Source organism: Heloderma suspectum, chromosome 5 (genome assembly GCF_057233095.1).
Source record: "Heloderma suspectum isolate Gila_16-S chromosome 5, 16-S_ref, whole genome shotgun sequence".
Lineage (NCBI taxonomy): Eukaryota > Metazoa > Chordata > Lepidosauria > Squamata > Helodermatidae > Heloderma > Heloderma suspectum.
This window is the reverse complement of record NC_139462.1, coordinates 5,001,674-5,023,064: the sequence shown is the minus strand read 5'-3', so window position 1 is coordinate 5,023,064 and position 21,391 is coordinate 5,001,674. Positions and strand designations below refer to the sequence as shown.

The 21,391-nt window shown below is 49.7% G+C and overlaps 1 protein-coding gene across 3 annotated transcripts in view; it reads right to left on the bottom strand.

Annotated features, from left to right (window-relative positions):
• Positions 1 to 9,315: 9,315 nt before the first annotated feature.
• Positions 9,316 to 21,391, bottom strand: part of CDC25B (cell division cycle 25B) — a 40,097-nt gene continuing 28,021 nt past the window's right edge. For all 3 annotated transcript variants that reach the window (XM_084855252.1, XM_084855253.1, XM_084855254.1), the window contains 6 exons: positions 21,187 to 21,282; positions 20,986 to 21,048; positions 20,553 to 20,651; positions 17,731 to 17,864; positions 16,460 to 16,571; positions 9,316 to 15,836 (listed from right to left, as the gene is read on the bottom strand). In XM_084855252.1, the coding sequence (XP_084711378.1) occupies positions 15,696 to 15,836; positions 16,460 to 16,571; positions 17,731 to 17,864; positions 20,553 to 20,651; positions 20,986 to 21,048; positions 21,187 to 21,282 (645 nt within the window). In that variant the 3' untranslated portion in view covers positions 9,316 to 15,695. The remainder of the gene's footprint in view (positions 15,837 to 16,459; positions 16,572 to 17,730; positions 17,865 to 20,552; positions 20,652 to 20,985; positions 21,049 to 21,186; positions 21,283 to 21,391) is intronic.

Here is a 21,391-nt window from a genome sequence, read left to right as displayed (position 1 = left end):
AACCTAGACAGCATAGTAAGAAGCAGAGACATCACCTTGCCGACAAAGGTCCGTCTAATCAAAGCTATGGTTTTCCCAGTAGTAATGTATGGCTGTGAGAGCTGGACTATAAGGAAGGCTGAGCGCCGAAGAATTGATGCTTTCGAACTGTGGTGCTGGAGAAGACTCTTACGAGTCCCCTGGACTGCAAGGAGGTCAAATCAGTCCATCCTAAAGGAAATCAACCCTGAGTGCTCATTGGAAGGACAGATAATGAAGCTGAAGCTCCAATATTTTGGCCACCTAATGTGAAGAGAAAACTCCCTGGAAAAGACCCTGATGCTGGGAAAGACTGAAGGCCAAAGGAGAAGGGGACAGCAGAGGATGAGATGGCTAGATAGCATCACGGATGCAATGAATATGAACTTAAGCACGCTCCGGGAGAGAGCGCAGGACAGGAAGGCCTGGCGTGCTATGGTCCATGGGGTCACGAAGAGTCGGACACGACTGAACGACTGAACAACAACAACTGCCCAATAGCTAAAGCTCTTGGGTTGCAGTCCTGCACATCTGGGGGGCTCTCTGTCAGGGAAGGCTGATTTTCAGCTGAATAGGAGACTGTGCTTTTCGTGGCATGCCTCTGAGGGGGTGGGCTCTGGCCCAGGAAAAAACTCATGCCATAGTAAGAGTATTAGCCTTGAAGGGGGCTCAAGGCCCTTTGTCCTTTTTGCTGTAACAAAACGTCCTGGCAATCCCTGCAGACTGTGGGGCGGGGAACCTGTGCCTCCTGTTGTTGGACTCCAGCTCCCATTAGCCCCAACCAGCATGCCCACAGTCATGGGTGACTGGAGTTGTAGTCCAGCAATAACGAGGGCCACCGCAATGCTGCTGAAAATGCTTTCTAAAATATGCCGCACTTGCGATGTGTTGGCCAGCAGGGGATGCTCCAAGACCAGGCTCGCTTTTCTTTTCCAGCATAGATCACTGCGGCCAGAGCCAAGCACATAAAAGCTGCCCTGGATCAGCCCAGAGGCCTCTCCAGCCCAGCACTCTGTTCCCACAGTGGCCGACTGGATGCCCCAGTGGGAAGCCCACAAGCAGATCATGAGTGCAACAGCCCCCTCCCGCCCATGTTCCCCAGCGACTGGTATTGAGAGGGATACTGCCTACGATGCTGGGGATAACATGTAGCCATCATGACTAGTAGCCACTGACTGCCTTAACCACCTTGAGGACAAGTGCTATTTGAACTAGACATGGATGTTAATGTTATTACATTTCTATCCCACCTTTCCTCCATGGAGCGGAAGGTTTCCTTCTGCCCTCATCCTTACAGCTCTTTGGTCATTCAGCTGAGAGAGAGACCCACAATCACTCTATGAGCTTTCTGGCTGAGGATTTGAAACCAGGATTCTTCCAAATCATAGTCCTGCAACCCCCCACCCCCTGAGCTTAGATCAACTGTTGTCTTTCAGCCTACCCTACCTCACAAGGTTGTTGTAAGGATAAATGGGGGGAGCGGGGAGAGCATGCATGACACCCTGAGCTCCTTGGAGGAAAAACAGTGTAAAACTATAACAGCAACAACAATGTAAAGTGGCTAAAAGTTGACATCATAAGTCTGACGACGCAGTTCTATTGCCCTCAGGTTCAAGCTTGGTTCTTCTGGCATGGCTAATGTGCCCCTAGCACTAAATGGCAGGCAGAAATTCAACAAGGCACATCTCACCTGTTGAGTGTGTGCTCAATATCCAGGGCATACAAAGACACAGGAGCCCTGCCCTCCCCATCTAGTGGCAACCTTCCAGCACAGGGCAAGACGACAGATTGGACTCAGCTGCCATATCTCTGAGAGATTTGCAGTAGATTAGCAACGATTTCTGACCCTCAGGCTCAGCCCAGGGTAGTTGCTGCCTGAAGCAAAGGTCAAGGCAGCTCCACCCTCTCTCCAAATACTGACACTTGACTCTTACACTGGCAGGACAAAGTTTCTTCCTGTCCTGGCTTGCCTTCCTGGGTGGGCCAAGGTTCCTGCTTCCAAGTAGAGCTCTTCCCCTTCTGACTGAGGGAGAACCAAGCCAGGGAGGGAGGGAACATCTGTGCTTTTCAGCCTACTTTCTGGCTTTTAGGGACCATGCAGAAGAAGCCTTTTAGCTTTCTCAGGATATCAACAGTAAATAGAACAAACCATGGCATACCTTTGCCAGGGGACACTATGAGAAAGTCCTCAGCAAGGGCAGGAAGCCCCTGACATAATCTTCCCCAACTAGTCACCCTCCAGATGTGCTGGACTACAAATCACATCATCCCCAGGCAGCCTGGTCAATGGGAATTGTGGTCCAACACATCTGGGGGGCGCCAGGTTGGGGAATTCTGACTGGGGAGACTTGCGTTGAGATCTTGATGGTCACCCTCTCTCAGCATAACCTATCTCGCAGGGTTGTTGTGAGGAAGAAATGAGAGCAGGGAGAAACATATATGCTGCACTGAGCTCCCTACAAGAAGGGGAGGATAAAAGGGAAGAAATAAATAAGGTGGGTTCTTTTTCTCTTGCCAGCCCTGCTCCTGAACCTTCAACAACAGCCTGCCGAAATTCTGCAAGGCAAATTCCTGGCATGGAGATGAAGCAATGGGGTAAAATTTCACCTGCTAGTTTTGCTGCTGTGCCAGGGTGTTGTAAAGGCACCTGAAGAAAGCCAATGAAAAGGGGTGGCAGTCTTAGCAGGCTTGTCACATAAGTGCCTTCGGACTCGGAGGCCCCGGGCTAAGAATAAACTTGTTCAGTATTTCTACCACACTCATCCACTTCTCACCTATGTCTCTCCCTTCCTTAGGGCATCATTGCAACAAGAGCACCCCTCTTATCCTGCTTTGTAGGTTTACCAACTAACCAGAAAAAAACAGCCTAGTGTGCTATTGTGCCGTAATGGCAGCCGCACCTGTAAATCGAACATAACTGCCTGCTAACATTCTGCTGCTTGAGCTGCTATTAAGAGCACAAGAGCAGAGACTGGTAAAAAGCTGGCAACCCTCCCCTGTGTCTCCCACTCCATGCCTCCTGGCTCACAGTTCCCCTTGCACCCAACAGCCTTTCCCGGGCCTGCTCCTTCCTTTCAGATTTTCTTCTGCAGGCTTTCCCATTCTGTATTTGATGGCAAAGCGCCATCACCTTTCAACGTTGTGTGAAAAGCAGCAGCAGAAATTCAGCCAGAGAGGCTTTCCCCGTTGCTGTCTTTCCATGTCTTTGAAATCTGCTCCAGCTGAATTTCTGCCTCTCATACCACTTTGGAGCCCAGCTGAAACCCCGTTTACCTTGCCCACTATTCCGCTGCCACTCCCCTCTCTCATCCTCATGTGCCCCTGGTTTTGGTACAGCTTGGCATCTGGGTCCCTAAAGGAAGACCCTTGCCTAGTGCACAGACCCCTTTTATGCTCCAGGCTATTGAGATCTTTTAGCAGTTGACACAGCATCTGCTCTGGATGCTGGTGCAGATCAGCAACTATTCCTCATGTTAGGTTAGCAGAAAACTATAGAAATATTTTGAAAATTAGATGTCCCTAGTTTACTCTGTCCATAAATGGGTACTTTTTTCTTATCTAGACCTCTAAAGACAGGCTAGAAGAAATCACCGATTTTGCAGATGCCTAATTCCTCAATAAGATGCTGCATCCGTGCATGCTGTTTTGTGATCTGATGTGTGGTCTGTGGGAGAGACCATGTGCTAGAGGCATCGGCTCTGGGCATATTTCTAGATCTTGCTTTGTGCTTGTGGCACATTGTACTTGTCCGGATTATGGCAGATGGACAGCGGTGGTGGTGGTGGTGGGGATGCTCAGAGCATGTGTGGGAGGCCTCCCTTCTTCTTGAATTAGAAAAGGCCCTTTCCCAGCCCTGGTGCTGCCTGCAGTCCCGGAGAACCAAAGCTAGGCCTTCTGCATGTGTGCTGCCACTGCCCTAGGGACCCGTCCAGGGCTGGCATCGCAGGCCAGTCTGGTTGGGCACCTGCCAACGGCCCACACCACGCAGGGGGGCTCACTGGCAAGAGCCCCCTGGACCCACTCCTCTTCTTCAACATTGCAACCTGTTTGTTGACCTGCCTCTTGCTCGGGCCCGGACAGTGGTGGTGGTGAGAAGCAGGAGATGCTGCTGCCGACTTGCTCTCTCCTGTCAAGCAAACAAGTGGGAGCAATGAGGACGAGGAGCGCTAGCGGCTGGTGACCGTGGTGGTGAGGGGTGGATTCACCAAGGGAGGGGGGCACGGAGGTGCTCTTGTCCCAAGGCCCGGAAAATCTGGATCTGGAGCCTGCCCTATCCCTCTCCCGTCCACCACACGTAAGTGGTCGGAGCAGGGCCTCTCATTCATGTTCCACAGTGCCTAGTAGCCAGGTGGCACAAAAATAGGTAACTAGCAAGGCATGGAATGCTACTGAAAAACAGGCGCAGGGTAAACCCCCGGAAATGTGGGCTGACGGAACCCTGCACCGGATTTTCTCCCTCCAGCTGGACATCTTTTTAAGTTTCCTGATGTCAACACAGAGCCCCAAACACTTCTTTTAAAACGTAGGAAGGAGGCGGGTTCGCGTCGTGTCACTGTGCCCAGAGCCACTTCAAGGAAGCGAGACAAGTGGAGCCCAAGACACCCTGGGCGGGACAGAGACAGCGTGGGCCCAGGGGCAGCAGGAACCGCTGTCTTGAACGGCAAGGGTTTCCTGCTCTCCAGAGGGAAGACAGTCACGCCTGGTTCCACAGCCACGTGAACAATGAGCACGTTTGCCTTCTTCTGAGCCAAGTACAACATCCACACAGTGACTCCACTCCTGGAATGACTTGGCAGGCACCCAGCCAGCGCAGTAGCAAAAGCAACAGAGGCGGCACGTTTTCGCAGAGGGCCAAGTTCACGTTGCGGGGCCCCGTGAGCCGCCCTCCTTCTCAGCCGCCTCCCGGCACCGCCTCCTCTGCCTCCAACCTTCCTGTAGCAAGCCTGTATTTAAACAGAAACTTCTCTCTTCCAGTCAGCTGTATCTAGTTTTTAAAACTGCCTCCCACTTTTTGCTGCACCAGTTAGAAATTGCATTGGAAAGTGCTATATGGGGGGGGGGGGCAGGTCTTGCCCCAGAGGGCTTCCAATCTAAGATTTGACTATAAAGGCAACAGAGGAAGGGAAGAGGGGGGGATATTCCTAGGCTTAGTTGCAGTAGGGCAGGAGTGTTGAACTTCCTTCAGCTGCATGGCTGAATTCCATTTTGGAGAAGCTCTTGGGGGCTGCATTCCTGGGGTGGGGGGGAGGCAAAAGGCGTGGAGGCAAAAACAGCAGCCTGTTTCAGCTTGAAGCTCTTCCTGCCAGGAACTTGGCCTTAGGAGAGGTAACACAACCTTTTAGAGCGGGGGTGGGGGGGCATGCAAACCTGGGAATCCATCAAACAGTCAGTGGTTGGGGAAGGGGGGTTTGGTCAAGGGAAGGAGGTGGCCCTCAAGGGAACCTCGGAGGGCCAGACTGAGACCCCAGGCCTGAGGCTCTGCCGGCTTGCAGTAAGGCCTGGGGACTGGCAGTTGGGCCATTTGCTTGGACTGTCTGCAACGGCTATGCAGCTCTCGGGTGGCGACATAAGATTTTCCAGGAACTGGGGGCCCAACCCCTCAAAACTCTACATCAGCTCCTCTCCCCTTCTCCTGAATGGCAGATGCAGAATCAGTGATGCAAAATATGGGACATTTCCATAATTTGCACAGGTCACAGCACTCCACTTTTCTTCATGTGGGATTTGAGTTATCTCGGGAGCCGCCACCGCTGGTCCAACGGCTCAGGTGAAAGGGAAGCAACTGGTGGCCCAGGGTCAAACCCAGCCCACCGAACGGTGTCCTCCGGAGGGAAAAGATGTGCGGATGAGCAGGATGTGGGGCTTGGAGGAAGGTCATGGGGGACTGCCGTGAGTCCTTGCCTCCACCCCCGATGCCTTTCTCCTCATCATATGCCCTGGCACAGAACATAAATCAGTGCTGACCAGGTTCCCAGTGCATCCCCTTGCCACAAAGAGAGTGGGCGCATCCTGCCAAGGCAGCTGCTGAACCGTTCGCTCCAACGGGCCCCAGCCAGTGAGCCAAGGCGCACATTGCAAAAGAACAAAGAAAGAAAAAAGGCTGGTTGCCTTCTATTCCATGGGAGGAGTGGAGGAAGCCTCAAGGGTGCCCGTCGCCCGGGATGGACATGGACTTCAAACGGATTATCCAACTGGATACCAGCCTGTGGCAGCCCATGATGTAGAATGGTGCCCTCATGGGCCAGGGGAGTGAGCAGCCTGTGGTTACTTGCTGCACATGCTCAGGCATGCTCTCCACTATGACAACCCACCTGTTCCATGGCTAGCCTATAAAAACTTCACATCTGACCACTGATGCTGAGCATGTACTTTCTCTGCAAAACCGCAAATAAAGCAGAGGATGGCTGAGGCTTTAACAATAGTAAGACAAGCAGAAGTTTAACCAATGCAGCTTCTTCCATCCCAGTGTCTTGCCATGGGGAAAGCTTGCCTGTTGATTCACGCCCATCATGGTGTCGTAGAAAACGCAGACTGAGTGTATACAAAAGAGGATTGCACCCCACCATTTCAGCTCTCTAGGGGCTCATGGAATAAAAATCCCTCACCCACCCTAGTTCCAAAGTGGCCTTTCAAAGCACAAGCGCACACAAACACACAAGAGTGATCTGTGATATTGTCTCTGTATGCAGAAACACTATGTGTCATCTGGGTAACTGCCATTCCCATCCTGGAAGGAACCAGACTTCCGTTCCGAAATGAAAACAATTGTTTTTTTCCATGTGATGTGGAAACAGCCCGTGAGACAGTTTCATGTGCACACCAGTTGGCAGTGCCCTTGGTTTCTCATGTGTTGACAGACAACACGTGCGCCCAAATCAGAGCCAAAACGGGAACCCAGTTAAGTCCGGAAGACCCCACCCATTGCTGAAGGCGGAGCAGGAGCGGCTGGATCTTGCCTCCGGCAGCCTGCGTTCCCGGCATAGTACTATCTTTTGTGTGAATAAAAGCACTGGTGTGTTAAAATCCAAATCTTCTCATATTTTGAGTGGCATTGTATTATGCACTTTAACATTTCAAATTTCTGCTGATAGCACCCCCAGTGCGTGTATGCAATGGACTTTTGTTTTTCAAGTGGTGCAGATTCACAAAATCCCTCCCGTTTTGCTTGCTTTGCTCTTGTTTTGGGTTTGCAGCTCATGGAAACGGAGGCACAATCCAAAGTGAAGCACTTTTCAAGCCCCCTTGATTTCAATGGGCATGAATATGCTTCTTTCTTCCACTGAAAGCAATGGGACTTAAAAGTTTTGTTTTTTGTTTTTACTCTGGCTGAATCATATTTTGGTTTTGTGTTCAAAACCAATTTTTGGTTTTGTGTTCAAAACTTTTCCAGAATGAGTTTCCCTTTCTAAAGCCGTGCCCAAATTAAAATTTCTTGTCAAAAATGTGAGGGGTATGGATTTTTTTTATCACATTAGCTAAAAATTCTGGGTTTCAGCCATGCAGCCATTATACATTTCATTTTTTTTACACTCGTTTCAGGCCTAGCATGATGTGGGGATGGGGGGTTGACACCCTTTTCATCCAGTCCAATGGATCTCTACACATCTGAAATCACTGCAAGTGCACATTTTATCCAAAATATCGTGCTTTCTAACCCTAGTTTGAGGTGGCTCAGAACGGGGGGGGGGGGGGGCTGTACCATCAGCTCCTGAGTGCACCATTAATTGCCCTGCAATAAACCTGGGGGAGGCGGTGGATGGGTTTGGACCAGTTGTTTTACTATTTTAAAATTACAAAGCACTTGGGATGCCTTGAATGTGGAAAGGTGTTTAATAAATGCAAAAACAAAATGTAAAATTATCAATACTCAAAGCACGTTTCAGCAGAATAAAAATAGGAGCAGAGCTGATCTGTCACCTACGTAAAGTACTGTTTTGTTTTGAAAGTTTTAAATAAGGTTTTCACTGGGCACCTGAAAATCAAAGCAGGCACCAGCCAAATGGACACAGCCGAGGTCCCACCACACAGAAGGCCCTGCTACCCCTGGTAGCCGGCACCCTCAACTCTGAAAGCAAGGGCCCCAACAAAGATCTTAATGGGCCTTAGTCAGGTAGTTTCCTGCACTTCGATATCCACTGTTAAATGGACAGGATAGCTCTACCCAACCAAGGAAGTCTACATTCAGGACAGCATCCATGAGTATTGGAGCTGTAAGGTCACCCTGTGAGCCATAAGGCCACAGCTGGTCTACAACAACACCCAGGAAGCCTTCCTTTAACTTGCCTACCGTAATTATATGCAATCCTTCTGGTTTAAATAAATAAGACTAATTTTTGATGTTTAGATAGGGCTGTGCATATTCCACAAACCACGCCTCAAAACAAAGCAGGGTTTGTCATGGGGCTCAGGATGTGGCATTCTAAGAAGCCTGTCATTTATGCATTTATTTCTAAATCCCCTATTTCTCACCCTCAGCAATGCAAAGACACATGCCTTATATGAAGGCCTGGAAGAAGTTAACCATTTCAGCACTTGGCAGCTTTTGAGGCCCCACATCTGCCTCGGCTGCCCTGGCTGTGGCCATCATTTTAATTCCCCACAAGGCCTGGAGTGACGTGCAGTTCCTGTACACCAGGAACACTGTGGAAAATGCCTGCCACTGCCATCGAGGAAGTCCACAGCCGAGGGCCCGCTAGCATAGCAGGGCCTCACCAGAGGACGCTTAGCCAAAGGCCTCTCAAACCTGGAGGCAGGACTGCAACTCCCATCAGTATCAGCCAGCACACTGGCTGGGAATCATTGGCGTTGCAGCCCCACATCTCTGGAGAACACCAGCTTGGTGAAGACTGTAGCTCTATCCACCCCGAGGGTAGAGAATACAAAGCCCCACTCGGAAGAGGCTGAGGCCTACTACCACCTTCGAAGGAGTTACAAAACAGAAAAGGGTTTTTTTGTCTTTGGGATTCTGCCGCTGAGCACCTGGCCCTGCTGAACAGCCGGAAAGGCCATGCGAGAAGCAGCAGCGAGTTCAGGCAGCCGGAGGGTGGCGGGCAGAGAAACGGAGCGCGCACAGCCAAGTTTTATTTTAAACCTAATGCTGACATCAGCAGCCTCCGTCAGCGCTGCCTTACCCAGGCACGCATGTTGAGCAGAACCCAACTCTCGTACCTCATGCTGGATTTTCCAAAAAGGCTGCCAGAAAGTCAGCCGTGCAAAAGGAGGCCGGGGGGGGGGGGGGGCTGTTTGAACTGCTTTGGATTAGCCGCACGTGCTGCGATGGGTGGGGGTTCTTCCCTGGGAGCCACGTGAGGAACTTCTGGCCGTTTGGGCAGGAACAATTGTAAAGAAATGTGTGCCAAGGAGGCTGGGAATTAAAACATGACAGAATCCTTGTTGTTTTTAAAAGAGGCCGTTTAATTTCCTGCAGCAGTGCTGAAATCTAAGAAGTTCGTCAAGAGCTGCTGCCATTGGAATTTGCTTTAAATGCCGTTTCTTTTAAATGCTATTTCAGAGATTTTGTTGTTTGACAAACTGTACACCCTGATAAAATCACCAGTTCAGCCAAAATTTGCATTTAAGGGGATTTAGACTGCTAGTCTAGGCACTCTTACTTGGGAGTAAGCTCCACTGGGCTTGGTTGGATTTACTTCTGAGTCAACATGCATAACATTTGGACAAGCCCCATTTTCTTATGTTTATGGACTTAAAAGATTGGTGGACCGAGGTTAAGCTATAGCAATAGCCGGAATGGAGGAGCAACACCTCCACCACACCAGTTTGCATCAAGTAACCCAGGGGTCCCCAACTTTTTTGGGTTAGCGGGCACGTTTGGAGGGTGAGTCGTGGGCACTCATAAAATGGCTGCCATGCTGGTCATAACTGGTCAGAAAACACTCAGTTCCTAGAAGGCAAACTCACGAGACTAAAAGAAAAGTAACTTGCCCAAGAACCTAAGAAAAAGGCAGAGGTGGTATCCGAGGTCTAACACATGAGACCACTCTTTTAAACCCAAATAAAGATGGCACTGGAGGGCAGTTCTTTGCTTTGCGGCACACCAGCTTCCCAGTTATTTTTAAAATAAATCTTAATAAAATACAAACTAGAGGGACAGGAAGTCTGTGGCCGCCACATTGGCAATCTCAGTGATGACCCTTATTCATGGCTTTGCGATCTCAAAACTAGACTACGGCACTGCTATTTACAGGAGCTGTCACCCTAGAATATTTGGGACTTTATTTCATCGTGCATGTTCCTAGCCCTAATGGAAGTTTATGCTTTATTATTTCTAGGATAAACATAGGATCCCATATGCAAAGGCCTAGCAACAAGAGGGGTTCATAAAGCATTCAGTGAGGGAAGGGGGATCTACAACTTTGGGGGAGGGCATGCCTGCCCAGCAATCCCATGTCGGTGGGGTTTTTGTAGGATAGCTTTAGCAGCATGACAATAGCAACAGGAGGAGGTAGGTGAAGGGTGCTGGTCATAAGCATTTCAGTTTATGTTTTTATTCTGCTCGTGCTCAGAGCTGTAGCCACTGGGTCAGGTCTCCCAACAGTACATAGGGAGAAGGGCAGACAAGATGCAGTAATGGAGTCTGGAAATCCAGTAGCAGGCCTGTAGGCAATCACCACCACCGAGCTGAGTCACACATACCCCAAGCTCCTACTTCATCCCAATGTGACTGAAAGCAGTACTAAGAGAGGCCAGAATTCCAGCTGCTTCTCACAACCTAGTAGTTTATTCGCTCCCTGATCACACATGACAGCGCAGGAAACAAAACAAAAGAAGGGCATTTTTACAACGAAATTCATGTTCAAGGGGGCGGGGGAGCACATTTGATAAGCGCAAGTGTACAGACAAGACAAAGTGAGTATCCATCTTGCAACATCCAGCAGCACACAGCTACCCTCCATCCAGAATCTCCCCCCGCCCCCCATGAGCAATAAGCAAGTTTAATGCTCTTCAACCCCAAGCGGATTAAACAGTTTACAGAAAAGCAAACTGCCCCACCCCCACTCCAGAGAGGATCCACACCTGGAAGTGGGCTTCAGCCCAATTGGAGCTGGATCAGGAGGTGCATGTTCTGAGGCAGAAAAGCCTTATTTCAGCCTTCCTTAAAGAAGGCTTCAAGCTCAAGTCTGGGACTTCAACTCCCCTTTGCTCCAGTCCTGCTTCCTTTAACCCAGGAGAGGAGCTGGGGTAAGCTCAGTGCAGCATGCAGTTGAAAGGATGGATCCTGGCCATCTAGGTAAAGGCCAGCGTGAACACTAAAGGCAAGACACTGAATTCTTAAGTTGTATTGGGCAGGAGGGGCAGGCCCTACAGACACCTACTATCCAATAGGGCAAGATTCACAGTTAGTAATCACAACCCACACCCCACACCCTGGTGCCTCACCCCCAGACATACGTGCACTAACTGGTTCACGACTATCACCACACGTGTGTCCTTTGGGGGCCATCTCAAGAGGGCACAAGGACAGCAATCAAGTTTGGGTTGCACCGAGTACATGGCGTCACACCACACAGTGGCATTGGCATTGCGATAGGTTTAATCACAGTGATGAGGTGGCTTAACAACCACATGCACGCGCACACACATCCGTACACAGAAGCCACCAATCTACGGCAAAATGGTCTCTCCCACAGAACTGGGCAGCACACCTGGAATACCATGGGTCTACACCCAATTGCAAGAGAGCAAGGGCCTCTTTTGTATGTTGCAGATCGGTAATTAAAGATGTAGGACATCCTTTCTAAATGCTTACAAATCACACAGCATCTGGATCCAAGTCCCTTCCTCTTTCTCACACACACACCAAAACGGTTGAGGAACAGAACGTTTTTCCAGAATCCTTGTCTGTCTCCATGCCCATCCCACCCACCCCAAATTCCAAGAATTACTAATGTCCCCTAAGGTTTTTCTTCTTCTTCTTCTGTATGAAGGACCCCAATGTTTGAAACAAAATATTTTTCAAGTATCCCCCTCCCACTCAGAACTTTTGACATTTCTGCCCAGGATTCTAGGCTTATTACATATAAGCTGTACGAATTAAAAGGCACTTCTATAACTTATTTCACAGGTATCCACTTCATGAGATGGAAATGACAGAGGATAGATAAATTAGACTTGCACTGGTTATTTTTTAAGAAATGCATGTTAAAAATATTCTCCCTTTAAAAAACAAAAACCTAACCTTCTTACATACTGGCACTAAATTAAAAAATTGCTTCAGGAGAGGCTAGAGTCATTTTTTTAAAAACTCACATTTTCATTAAAAATGATTCGATGCTTCAAACAGCTCCAGTAGCTGCAAATCATTCTATCTTCCCTGATCCCAAGTTGGCAAAAGGCAGATGTGGGAATGATGCATCATGCAAACAGCAGTAGTTTCTACCACTTCTTGTAATCATACGTACCAACTCACAGTAAACTGTCTCATCTCTTCCCCCCACTCCAAAGCGCCAAGTTTGTTTTGCTGTCTGGACTGATTATGCAGCTGCTTTTTTCATATACGTAGGTTTAAACCCCATAATCTGGGGGACAGCCACACCAATTCTCTTCCACCCCAGTGCAGATGGCAGGACACCGAACTGGCTGCTCATTTCCAGTACATTACTGGGATGAAGAGGTGGCGCACAGCACAGACATGTCCTTGTACAAAAAAATGCAAGAGTGGAATCAGTCCTTTCTGTGCAAACTAAGGGTTTTAAGTGCTTTCTCTCCCCTCGTTTGGGGTGTACAACTGGAAGAGGCTTACATCACAGCCAGAGACCAAAGCTGAGAAGTTATGTCCCCATTTCATGTGGGATTGGCTGCTTCATTTGAGCTTATCTATCACCCAACTGCACCTTTAGGCTTCCGTGGCACAAAAGCAGAGAAATTCATACCCAGTGCCTAGGAGGAGAGGTGGAGGTGATGGCTGGTTCTGCTGTCTTTGCTAGCAAAGTCCTCCTTACTTAAGACCATCTCAGCCCAGGAGCTCTAGCCCAGGGGGTGCCGTGGAACCCAGCCCAAGGGGTCCTTTGCCTCTTCCCCACCTCTGCAGTACTACGCAAGTGGCTGGGCAGAGAGTGCCATAAGTGTTAAGAGGGGAGGAGGGAGCAAGCAATAGCAGTGGTACCAATGGCTGCTACCATGCCCCCACAGAGATTCAATCCAGCACTACAGCAGAGTCCCCTGAGCTGGAGACATCTGGCTGCCAGCCCAACAGCATGCAGGATCAGGCCAGTAAGAGGCCCTACAGTTAAGAAAAAGAGATCTTAAAAATGTTTTTTAAAACCTCTTTTGTTTGCAAGGCAGAGAAGAAAACTCAGTGTGCCTCCCTTTCTCAGGAGGAAGATTCCACGTTATTCCTCAGATGACAGGACAGCAGCAAAAACGATGAGCTCCCTGCCCCAAAACAATGTCATTTTTGGCATGTCAGCAAAGTCACTCATCAGTTCTGAGCAGCAACTATTTCTACCAAAGCTAGGAAGCTACAGCAGATCTCAAGATCATAGTTAAGTTTGGGAATATTGTTGCAAGTAGTACAGCAAGTAGGAGAAAAGACGCACAGCAAAGTGACCTTGCAATGCCAAAAATGAAACGTGAGCACTGGGTCCCAATTCTGGTCTACTCTGGTGGTAAATCTGTGCCCAGGCTATACCGTTCCAGACAGCAGGTGGGGGGCTCACATAACTGAATGCCTCTCTGCACCAGAAGAGTGGACCCCCAGGAAGAAGCCTTCCCTACTCTCCTATGTGGAGGCAGTATTTTGGATGGAGGTGCTTTCCAGCCTGTGAGCCTCCACTGCCATCTGACATGGTACCACCTAGACACAGGACAACCATCCCACTGAGAATGAGGCATCTGTCTTCAATATTCCTATTCCAGTATTTCTACTCATTCTCCTCTAATACAGTCTTCCAAACTCCTCTCCCCAAAACATTGGAAAAACATGTATACGTAGACGAGGATCTTTCCATCATAATCCCAGGCCTTGCTTTAAAAAAATGTATACCGGCCCTATACATTTTCCTTGTTAAACCACTGGCTAACATGGAACCCTTCGATGGGCAGCTTCTGGTCTTATTTTCAAGCAAGAAAATTTAAAACAACAGGTGGGCAAATTGACACCCTCCAGAATGTTTCGGCTTACAACTCCCTTCAGCCCTAGCCAGCTTAGCCAATGGGGAGCGATCATGGTAGCTGTATGCCAAAACATCTGGAGAGCTGCAAGCTGCCAACCCAATTTAAACCTGCAGCCTAAAACCAGATGAACATCAGAACAGGCTGTGTTACTGCCTCACGCCTCTCCCAGAGGGACACCGGGGGGGGGGGGGGGAGAGGAAGAGACTTGCCCCAAACACCCCTGGCTTCCATAATCCTCCTGGCTCTTGCATCCACTCCAATTTGATTTAGATGAGATAGGCAACCTGGTGCCCTCTAGATATTTGTGCCTACAATTTCCACCAGCTCTAGCAAGCACAGCCAATTATAAGGATTATGGGAGTTGTAATCCAAAGCCTCTGGAGGGCCCCAGGTTGCCTGATTTAGACAGACAGGCAAAAAGTTTGGAAGTCAAGGAAAACTTGCTTTCACATTAAAACTTAAAAATCTTTAAAATGTATACAATTCTCAACTGCAAATTCTGTCTTTGAAACGACCAAAAATTTTTTTTTAAAATGCATCCCTTGGAAAATAATTTATTTCCAAAACTGATTCGGCATCAAAGGGCACGGAAACAAGTACAAGAGATGGATCTCACTTCACCCAATAATTTCTCCTTATTTGAAAAGGGTGTTTCCTTGCTGCATAATTTCTGCAACAATTCTGCCATCTGAACACTGAGACACCAGCCTTTCTGTATGCAAGTTTTAAAATACAGCCTCTCCGCTTGCCTCATCCCAATGAAACATTCCCACTCTTTTCTGTATATAGTTATGATTGTATCTCCAGGAATCTCCTTCCCTGCCTCAGTTCATGAAATCTGGATCGCAGCAGAAAGATATCCAACAGGCAGGTCATAAGCACCCAAAGCAGGTTCCCAATTGCATCTTGCCTCACTCACCTTCAAGCAAGACTGGAGGCTACATGACAAATCACACACACGCACACACTCACAACTAGGACACAGCTGCCATCCAGTTCACATAGCAAGATGTCTTTTGTATTGCTGGTGTGGACATTCCCAGTAGCTGCCCAATCTTCTCTGACTTGAAGGCATCAGAAGCCGAGAAGAGGAAGAAGATTCTCCCAATTTGGGTCATGTATGGAAGGGTGTTGCCCGGGGTGACAGCTTCCAAGTTAACGAAGGGGATGTCTGGCGTTCCAAGGAGCCTCTCCAACCCATGAAAAGGGCTGAGACCAGACCCGCCACAGCAAGAGACCCAACCCACAGAGGAAGATTCACAGCATCACGTTGCATTCCAGCCTGCTGGATCCAGAGGTATTGTGACTGTCAGAGGAGTTGTAAGGTGAGTAGTTGTGTCTGTCTCCCAAACGTCTTTCCATAAGCCAACGTCTCCCAAAAAGGAGCTAGCACAGTAGAGAGAGAAAAAGACCCCTTGCTTTGCTGCGTCGTAAAAGCCTGCCCTGTATAGGTGTGAGGGGAAAACAGCCTCTCCCTGACACATGCAGCAGTTGCCCCATCCTGCCTCCCCCGCCCCCAAACTATCCCCCAGGGCCTCCTCCTCCTAGCAGTTGGTGAGGCGGCTGTAGAGCTCCCGCTTGCTCTTCTCGCCAGCCCACGTGCGGCTCTTCAGGCGGAACGTGCGCAGATCTTCCTTGTAGTCCTGGTGATGCATTGGGCGGTAGTTCTGTGGCTCACAGTGCATCTGGGGGGTGACGGGGGGGGGAGGCCGGAAAAAAGAGAGAGAGAGAGGCCAGGGTTAAGGATTCATGCCAACCAAAGGCTAAGCAGGATCCTCACAGAAATGCAAATGAAATGTGTAAATGGTTGTTACTCAAAGGGCGTGGGGGGGAGCAGAGAATCAACTTGGTATGTATATGCTGGTGGCCGTCCCAGAGCAGCAACCTCTCAGCTACAGATCTGGGGAGCAACTACACCACCACCACGTTTTTTCTCCCAACTTTGTTTAGCATCCTGCCTGATTAAGTGCTGCTTCATTCCTAACGCTAATCCATGGTTCACTTAACCTGGGGTGCAGAATCTCCAACCCGCTGGCCTAGTCCTTCCCGCAGGGCACCTGCTCTGGCCTGTGCTGCGTCCTGGGACTCGCCCGCACGCGGGGAAGAGTGCTTGCTCTCTCCCCTCCGTGCAGGTGTGCCCAACATCCCCGCTTCTTGCAGCAGGGGGAAGGGGAGGGACTTATCTAGCTAGCAAGATAAACTCTGTTCCTCCATGAATTTGCTGGATCCCCCGTTAAAGCCATCTCGGCTGGTGTTACATCGAAAATGGTGCATTGTTACATATACCCCACCCCACCATTACACTCACTTGATATTGTGGGAAAAACTCTTTATAGCCGCCTTTCAAGACATACAACTCAGGATAGTGTAGAGAAGGGTAATCATTGCATGCTCTGTCTTTTTCCCGGACAAAACGGCACCTTTGAGAACAAAAGAAAGAAAACATGAGACTGAAAAGATGCCATATTAAATATGTAGATATAGATACCCAAGAGTGATCTCTGTGTTCTGGACTTCAGAGGACTGAAAGGAGAGTTCTGTTTCATGTCTGTAGTCCTCAAGGAAATGGAACTTCGAAAGCATGGACCAGGTAGAGTACGCTAACCTGGTATGTATGCTGGTGGCTGGGGCACCTATAGCCCACCCTTCCCCAACTTGGTGCCCTCCAGATGTGTTGGGCTGTAACTTGCATAATTCCCAGACAGCACAGCCAATCAACAGGACAGTGCACCCTCCATCTCTCTCCCAGGTCATCCTATAGAGCAACAAAGGCAGTTTCCATGCCAAAACCAGGCCTGAAACCCAGCTGAGAAAAAGAGGTTTCATCCCTGTGCTTGGAGTTGGCTGGCAACCACCCCCTTGCCCAGGAAGAGAACGTTAGCCACTGAACCGTGGTTATGCACATCTTCCATGTCCAAGGCTGAAGTGGTAGTAACACAGCCCCCTTTAGGGTAGCTGGGACCCGTCCCTCTCTCCAAGAGGCACTATCTACCTCCGGGACCCAGCCAGAGCCTCCCTCCCTGCTAAACGCAATAAGCCAAGAGCAGCGAGGAACATACACATAGGCGGGTCGTCAGACTTGGCCGAGCATCTTGTCTGCGTCCTCAGGCCTTAATAACTGAAACTCTTCATTAACTGAGGTATTCACATCTTAGTGGATGCGAGCAGTTTTATCTTTGAGGTGTTTCCCAAACATCCCCCACCCAGGTTGTAACCCGCAAGGCTTCCCAAGCACTCAGCTCACTATCTCAACAGCAAGAGGGTCAACAAAAAGTACTAAGTCTCCTCGCTCTCTCACTTAGGGCTTCCAGGACCCCAACGACCTCCCACCACCCACCCAATCCCCAGGGAAGCTGGCCGTTTTCATGGCACCTTGCCCCATCCAGGTAACAAAACAGCAGGATGTGCCTCTCGCGTAACTCCCGAAGGGGTGGCACCCGAGGAGGTGAATCCTGCTGCGCCAGGCTGGGGGGGAAACACCCCACTCACCCTTAAAGGGCCTCTAGTAGCAAAGAGATTGCGAAAAGCAGGAGCTGGAGCTGAGACTCAGAAGCAGAGACAGCAAGAGAAGCTACTTACATCCTGGGGCCCCTCTCGGAGGAGAACTCGCAGTGGAAAATCACAATCACCCTCTTTGCAGGGTCAAATGACACAATCGGCTTTTTGAGAAGGAACTCCTCCACATCTTTCTCCAGAGGAAGGTTAACAGCACCCTGGAGGGGGAGACAGAAGCGGCTGCAGGACTGATCCATCTATCAATTCTAGAACAACTAGAGTCATCCTCTCCCTCCCCACCACACCTGCATCAATAGGTTCCAAAAACACCTTTAAACATAGCTTTATAACAAAGTATATAGCCTTAATGAAATCAGGCATCAGTCTTAAGGGAACGAAGAGCTGCGTAAATGGGCAGGGTTTATCTTTAGTAAGGCTGCGCACCGCTTCAGTCCGAATCCTGAAGAAGGTCGGGGTGATTCAGACTGAATCGGTCCAGTTCTAGAGAGGGTTGGGATCAGGCCGAAGCGGTCTGAAGCACTTTAGACCGCTTCGGCCTGATCCAGTCAGCCACCCACCCAGCCACACGAGCCCCCTGCTCCTTACCTGTAATGTTGGGTAGATGGGCCCTTTGTGGCCGCAATCTACGCAACATTTAATTACCAGAAGAGTCGCCATTTTAAAAGAAAATGGTGACTCCCTTCAAGACAGCGACGGCTGTGGGGGCTCCCCACAGGCCCAGGTAAGAAGCAGGGGGCTTGCATGGCGGGGGGTGGGCGGGTGGCGATTCGGCTGTCCAGATCTCACTTCAGATCTGGAGGCCGAAGCAGGATGTCCTGGCCCCAGATCAGGCCGGGGCCCGATTTGAAAGCTCCGAATGGGCCTCAGAAGCAGGTCGGGGGGTCTAATTAGGCACAGCCCTAATTTTTAGTGTTAAAAACTCTCATTGTAACCTTACATCAACACGATACGTTTCCATTTGATACTTTTCACACATTTAGTGAGAATAATCAACCAACATGCACAAATGTATACACCAGCTCTTAGCCAGTACGTAAGAAAGAACGGCACAGGCTAGCATGAAGTCTTATGCTTCAGCCATAGCAAAACATGGACAAAATTCAATTAAGGGCCAGTTTAACCAAGCGGCTCACAAACCGGACATTCATCTGGCAAATATTGCTTCAAATCCCACCACTGTCACAAATTCCACTGATGTCCTTGGTAGAGTGGTGTGCTTAAACTCTGCACAAGAGGGGAATAAGTAACTGTCAACTTCACCGCATTTTTGCACGGTCAAAAGACAAAGTGTTTGGCAAGTCACGAGTGCTCAACATAGCAAAAGCCAAACAGAATCGCAACTGGTGTTCAGAAGGGGTGGCTCACGCAAAGCTTTCGCCGGCTGTTCAAATATTTTATTTATTTATCCATCGGTCTGAATTTTTTACAGCACCACTTCCATGTACAATCAGGGCAGTTTACAAAAGTTAAAAAATAGAAAGAAAATGCAATAAAAGCTAGAGGTAAGTCGAAAACTTTGACTTGATTTTTTCCCCTTCAAAAATGAGTGCGTGGGAGTGACATTTCCTTCCCCGGCTGAAAATGCAAGGGATCAGAAGAAACTTTAGACATTTTCAGAGGGCAGGTGAGTACACCGTGACAAGCAGAGGCAATGGACATTTCCCATTGTTTAAACATAGCTTGGCCGATGATAGACATTTCCCCTACACTGCCCCCCTGGAAAAGATAGGATGGCATGGGGGAGGGAGGTTGGCTCCCAACAGCAGTGCCATCAGTGGCTTATGGCAGCTACTAAAGTTTTTGTGTTTTTGTTTTAAAAGAAGGCACTTCTGCTTGCCCCACTAAATCCCCAACCTGAAAGATCTCCATAACTGAGTACGTTTTCGATGTTTTACTAGGTTTTTATTTCATTATGATTTTTATGCTTTGAACTTTTGTAAACCGCTTTGATGGATCCCAGATAAGCAGTACAGAAATACAAAAAAACACCCCTTCTCCTGCCCTCTGAAAGAAAACTGCCAGGACAGCCCCTCAACTTAAGTAGTGTGGTGTAGTGGCAAGAGTGTTGGACTGGGAGCTGGGAGATCCAGGTTCTAGTCCCCACTCAGCCATGGAAGCTCACTGGGTGACTTTGGGCCAGTCACACACTCTCAGCCCAACCCACCTCACAGGTTGTTGTTGTTGTGAGGATTAAATGGAGAGGAGGAGGAGGATAATGTAAGCCGCCTTGGGTTCCTTGCAAGAGGAAAAAAGGCGGGATATAAATGCAATAATAAATAAATAAATTAAGCACCTCGGAACCGGACAATGAATTTGCGGGCCCCATTTCAGCTCAGCTGTTACACACACACACACACACGGACGGACAGACAAGAACTCCTATAGATGGCACAATCTTGGGATTTATTTATTTTTTAAGTCTTTGCCAGGTACTGAGAAGACAGGAAAATAAATATCATAGGTGCCTCTTTGGAGACAGAATTCAACAAACGGGGCCCTCTACTCCATCCCCACCTGTGTCACCTTAGATAGCAGGGGTACCCAAAGGAAGACTAATCTCAGTGCCCAGGTTTATGCGGAGGCGGGTGTTCCTTCAGCTGCCCAGACATCCTGAATCTGTGGAGATCAGCCTTCTCACCACCTAGAGCCCTCCGTGTGTGTTGGACTACAATTCCCATAATCCCCCAGCCATCTGGAGGGCTCCAGGTGATGGGAAGGGTGGCCTAGGACTTTAAAGAAAGCCCCAGCCCTTTGAGTTGTGCTCAGAAATGGGCTGGAAGCCAGCGTGGCGGTTCAGGCCCAGGGGAGATACGACCCCTACGCCCAGCCCGCTCATGGCCCAGCGGCTCCCCTTGGCACAAAGAGGCAACCGGCATTGAACTGACCTTGATGTGCCCTCCTTCGTACTCGTACGGGTACCGGCAGTCCACGATTACGCAGTTTTCAATGATGTTGCTGAACTGACCGTTCATCACTGCCACCATCTGTGGGTGGAGACGTTGAAGAGTAAATAAATGGAGGCAGAGCGGTGTCTGTTCGTGTCATTGTGCTTCAGCACAGATGGTACTGAAGCCCACCTCCTCCCCCCACCCCCACCCCGCTGCCCCTGCCCTTTGCTTGGCTCCGCACCACCTCCCGGGGACGAGGAGGAGGCTGCTGCTTCTCCTTGCGGGCGAAGAGACAGCAAACAGCAAGGGGAAGCAGCAGCAGCAGCGGGGCAGGAGGCTCCAGGGCAGGCAGTGGCCCCCCTGCTGGGCCACGGGCCTTGGCAGGAGCCCGCAGGCGCCACCCCTGCCCTGGGACGCAGACTCTTCTTACCATTTCAGGAGAGATGTACTTCAGGTCCTGATGCTTCCCTTCCACTGTTTGCAGAACATAAGCCTGGGGGAGGGGAGGACAAAGAGAGCGGGGGGATGAGGAGCAAGTCCATTCTGCAAGCTACAGGAAGAAGGGGGAGCACTCCCCCTCCCCCCGCGTCCCAGAAGGCAGCCACGATCTTTCCCTCCTCCCATCCAATACCTTTGAGAAGTCTCCTATCAGCTCCCTGTGGTCGTTGTCCAAGATGTTTGCAATCTCACTGGGGCAGCAGGACCGGGAGCGAACCAGCCGTGGCTTCTAGGAGAGACGGGGAGAAGCGTCGACGGCTGCCGTGCGGCTATGATGGGGGAACATGGGGAGCCAAGCGGAAGAATCCAGCGGCTCCTTCAGAATGGCCAGGATCTGG